This window comes from Gastrolobium bilobum, unplaced genomic scaffold (assembly GCF_033153095.1).
Source record: "Gastrolobium bilobum isolate Gb01-03AN ecotype WA unplaced genomic scaffold, APGP_CSIRO_Gbil_v1 utg29862, whole genome shotgun sequence".
NCBI classification, from domain to species: Eukaryota; Viridiplantae; Streptophyta; class Magnoliopsida; order Fabales; family Fabaceae; genus Gastrolobium; species Gastrolobium bilobum.
The window spans coordinates 164,112-167,705 of NW_026897202.1; the positions used below are offsets into that span (position 1 = coordinate 164,112).

Sequence of the window (3,594 nt, forward strand, 5' to 3'; positions counted from 1 at the left end):
CTGATGACAATAAACCAAATGAAAAGGGAATCAATGTTGGGATGTATCTGACTTTATATGGCATTGAAAAGCTCAAACAGTATATTTTATGGGTTAGTTAAGTAACTTTTATTATTTGTCTGATGGAATGTCAGTTAGGTACTGAATAGGAAAAAGGGCAAACAATATTCCATGCAGTTCATAGTTATATCATTCACCCCTTAAAACCCACAAGCATGTCCTAACCAGTGAAAGTAACATGCATCAATGGTAAATATGCTCCTTGGAAGGCTTCTTCCAGGAGCATACAAGAAAATTCCCACACACAATACAATATATATATATATATATATATATATATATCTTCAAATTTTCAAACTAGCATTTGCATATATACAATCTCGAAGTTGAGATTTCAACTTCAAGTACAGTTTCCCACATGTAAAATAATGAACTATTGAAATAGATTATAAGAGCATTTTATGTTCCTTTCTAAATTTTAAAAACTTTCTTGCATAAAGACCATTTTATGGCACAAGAAAGATGTTTTATTATGCATAAATACAAAGAAATTAAATTGCATGGTGCAATGTAAACTAATTAGAAAGGCGTAAGTTAAAATTTCTCGGATGATACTAGAATACATTGTACAATTTCAAAGTAAAGATTCTAGCCACAGAGACTCCCATCGTATATATGTATTTTATGCATTTACATGATCCTAGTGAAAATCGATGGAACCATCAATTACAATGTCATGCATTCTGTTATTCAAAACATTCTATCATCATTTGACCACTCTATCTATGATGAGGAAGTATACAAGCTTGTCTGTGATTGCAATATTGTTATTTTCATAGATCCAAACAAACATCAAAAGCTTCCTTACAAGGTATTAAAAGAAGTAAACAAGCAACGAGAATGAAAACATAAGAGAACAAATTTATATGTATCAACACTTGGTATTCTATGCTACTATACCTTGGGCCCGTACCCAAGCCTTAGCTCCAGATCTAGCTCTTCTATGGAGCAAGGTACAAATTCACACATCTGTGACTGCATATGATGCTTATCACCTGAACTTGATTTTGAAAAGAATGGAAGAGATGAAGCATCTATTTTCCTCTTCTTGAAACATGTATCTTCCTCTTTAGTCTCAAACTGCACAGGTGGGTGAGCTCGACACACAAACAAGTTCAAGCTCACAGCCATGTCAAGTTTATCATTATCCCCCTTACTCCCAGAATCCAATTCTTTTGAAACTTTCTCAACACCAGCTTCAGGGTTGAACTTATGTGAATATAATCTGCACTCTTCAGCTGAATTTGACCAGGATTTAGAGGAATTTGCAGGGGAATTCTCATGTAAAATAGAAGAATTATAAAGTGGAATCAGGGTTTTCTCTTTGCAATTCTTCTTAGAAGTTGAAGAAAGAACATGAGAAGGATCAGAAATATTAGGGTTAGTATTATAAACCAATCCACTAAGAGAAGATGGGGATGGTAAACCCAAAGAGGTAAAAGAATTTTGAACTGGAACATTGTGGGGGTGAGTTTCAAGATCATGACTAAGAATTTCATTTTGGGGGCTAGATGGTTGTTTTAATCTTGCTCTATCCCTTCTATGAACATTCATATGGCCACCTAAAGCCTGTGCTGACCTGAACTCTCTTCTGCAAAAGCTACAAGAATATGATCTTGGTGGCCATGTGCAACCAGACCCAGATGCATCTTTTGCAAAAGCTTGTTCTTCCCATGAGTCATCATCATAAGATGAAGGGTAACTAGTTGGTGAAGTAAGATTAGAGCTCACAGAGTACTTCCTCTTATTAGTCCACATCAAACATTGACCCTCCTCCATTAATTCAGGGAATTAAAGGAAGGAATTAGAGAAGAGAAGAAGGTGGATGAAGTGATGTTATATATCTATGAAGGGAATTGAAAGCTACATGAAGTTTAGCATGGAATTAGGAGCTTTAGATAGATGGCTTAGGGAAAAGAGTTGGGGTGGAAGGTGAAGAAGTGGTTGGTACTCTATCTTGAATGTCTCTGAGTATAGCTAACTTTTTTGGTTTTTTATGGTTGGCTTCCAACACGAGTCAATTAACTAGAAACCAGTTTCAATACTCAAAGTTCCCGTTTTTCCTGCATTTTCTTTGTGAGAGGGAAGCAATGCAGCAAATTCTTAGAAAATTACTTATGTGGGTCCTGAAATGTCTTGCATAAGATGTGAGGTGGATATAGAGTAGAGACTCAAATGAAGAAATCTTACTGAAATCTCTCTGAGAGATCCAGCAAAGTTGTGCCATTTAGTTTTCTTTGTCCTGAAAACATAAGGGGTCTTCATGTGTCCATTTAAAGTATATATTATTATTATTATTGCATACATTATTATTATATGCGCAGATCATAAGCATATGGGTATGTCCCCATATGTTCACTGTTCAATGACAACATATGTAATTTTAAAACTTGGTAATTCACAACTACATTAGCTTATTTTGTAAATAAATAAAGAAATTGTGAAGGAAAATGTTGATATGAAATCTAGATGGTTCAGGGTATATATATATATACTGTCATTGAACTTTTGTGTGATATATACTATTATTTAGATGTAAATACACCACACAGATAATGATTTAAAATTTTCTCTTTGAAGGATTGGTTTGTTTAACATTTGCATAGATATATATTTATTGAAAAGCTGATTTTTTTCTCTTTAATTCTTAACCTTTATTTGTGCTTTGACATCCAATTAAAAAAATAATTAATACATTATATTTTTTTTTAAGTTTGACGTGGAAGATATAGCTCTTCAGTCATGGAAAACAACCGTTTAAACATAGGAAAGGGACATTCTTCTTAGGCGTTACAGTCTATTCATAGCATGATCTGAAGTGTATTTCATGCAATGTTAACACCATATTTGACATTTACAAATATTTGACATTTACAAATATGCTAATCATTAAAAAATTGTCAATATTCAGCTAGAAGGTACCGGTTATCTATTCAAGGGTCAATGACAACATTGACTGATTTTGATAAAAAAAATAAAAAATAAAAAATTAACAACATAGTATTTTTCATTTTTCAATTGATCAAATAATTCGAGACTGCTCTTCAATATATGAAATGTTTGATATTTGTGAAATAATATAATATTCCTTTATAAATATATTTTGAATTGATATTGTAGATTTCGATTCCACGCATCAAAGTATGTAAGTTAGAACATTGAGACGCCTAGTTAAATGAAAATGACGGTGTACCAAACATTTTCAAGTGACTAAACTAGTTCACTCTAATTTTTCTTTTTGTTTTAACCATTTTTTTTTTTAAATATTCCAATCGGTTCATCGCTTCGCAATTAATCCGATTCGGAGCGGGTCCAGGATTAAGGCTTTAAACCCCTCCCAAAAGTGGTACTGGAAGGATTCGAACACATGCTCTCACCCCACCTGCTCAGCTTCCATGCGCCAACTGAGCTACCACCATTTGGTATTTTAACCATTTTTTAAGTACATATAATAGAACACTAACACTACTCTTACAATAAAGCTCAAATTAACACTTTATTATTTCACATTAATTAACTACGTACGTATTTGCT

The 3,594-nt window shown here is 33.1% G+C and overlaps 1 protein-coding gene across 1 annotated transcript; it reads right to left on the bottom strand.

Annotated features, from left to right (window-relative positions):
- Nucleotides 1–954: 954 nt before the first annotated feature.
- LOC133304864 (probable transcriptional regulator RABBIT EARS) lies at nt 955–1,839 on the bottom strand. Its single transcript, XM_061504921.1, has one exon. It carries the CDS (start codon nt 1,837–1,839, stop codon nt 955–957), a length of 885 nt encoding a protein of 294 aa, XP_061360905.1.
- Between the last annotated feature and the right edge of the window lie 1,755 nt (nt 1,840–3,594).

Coding starts and splice junctions, on each gene's coding strand:
- LOC133304864 (XM_061504921.1), bottom strand. CDS start 1,839: ATGGAGGAGGGTCAATGTTTGATGTGGACTAATAAGAGGAAGTACTCT.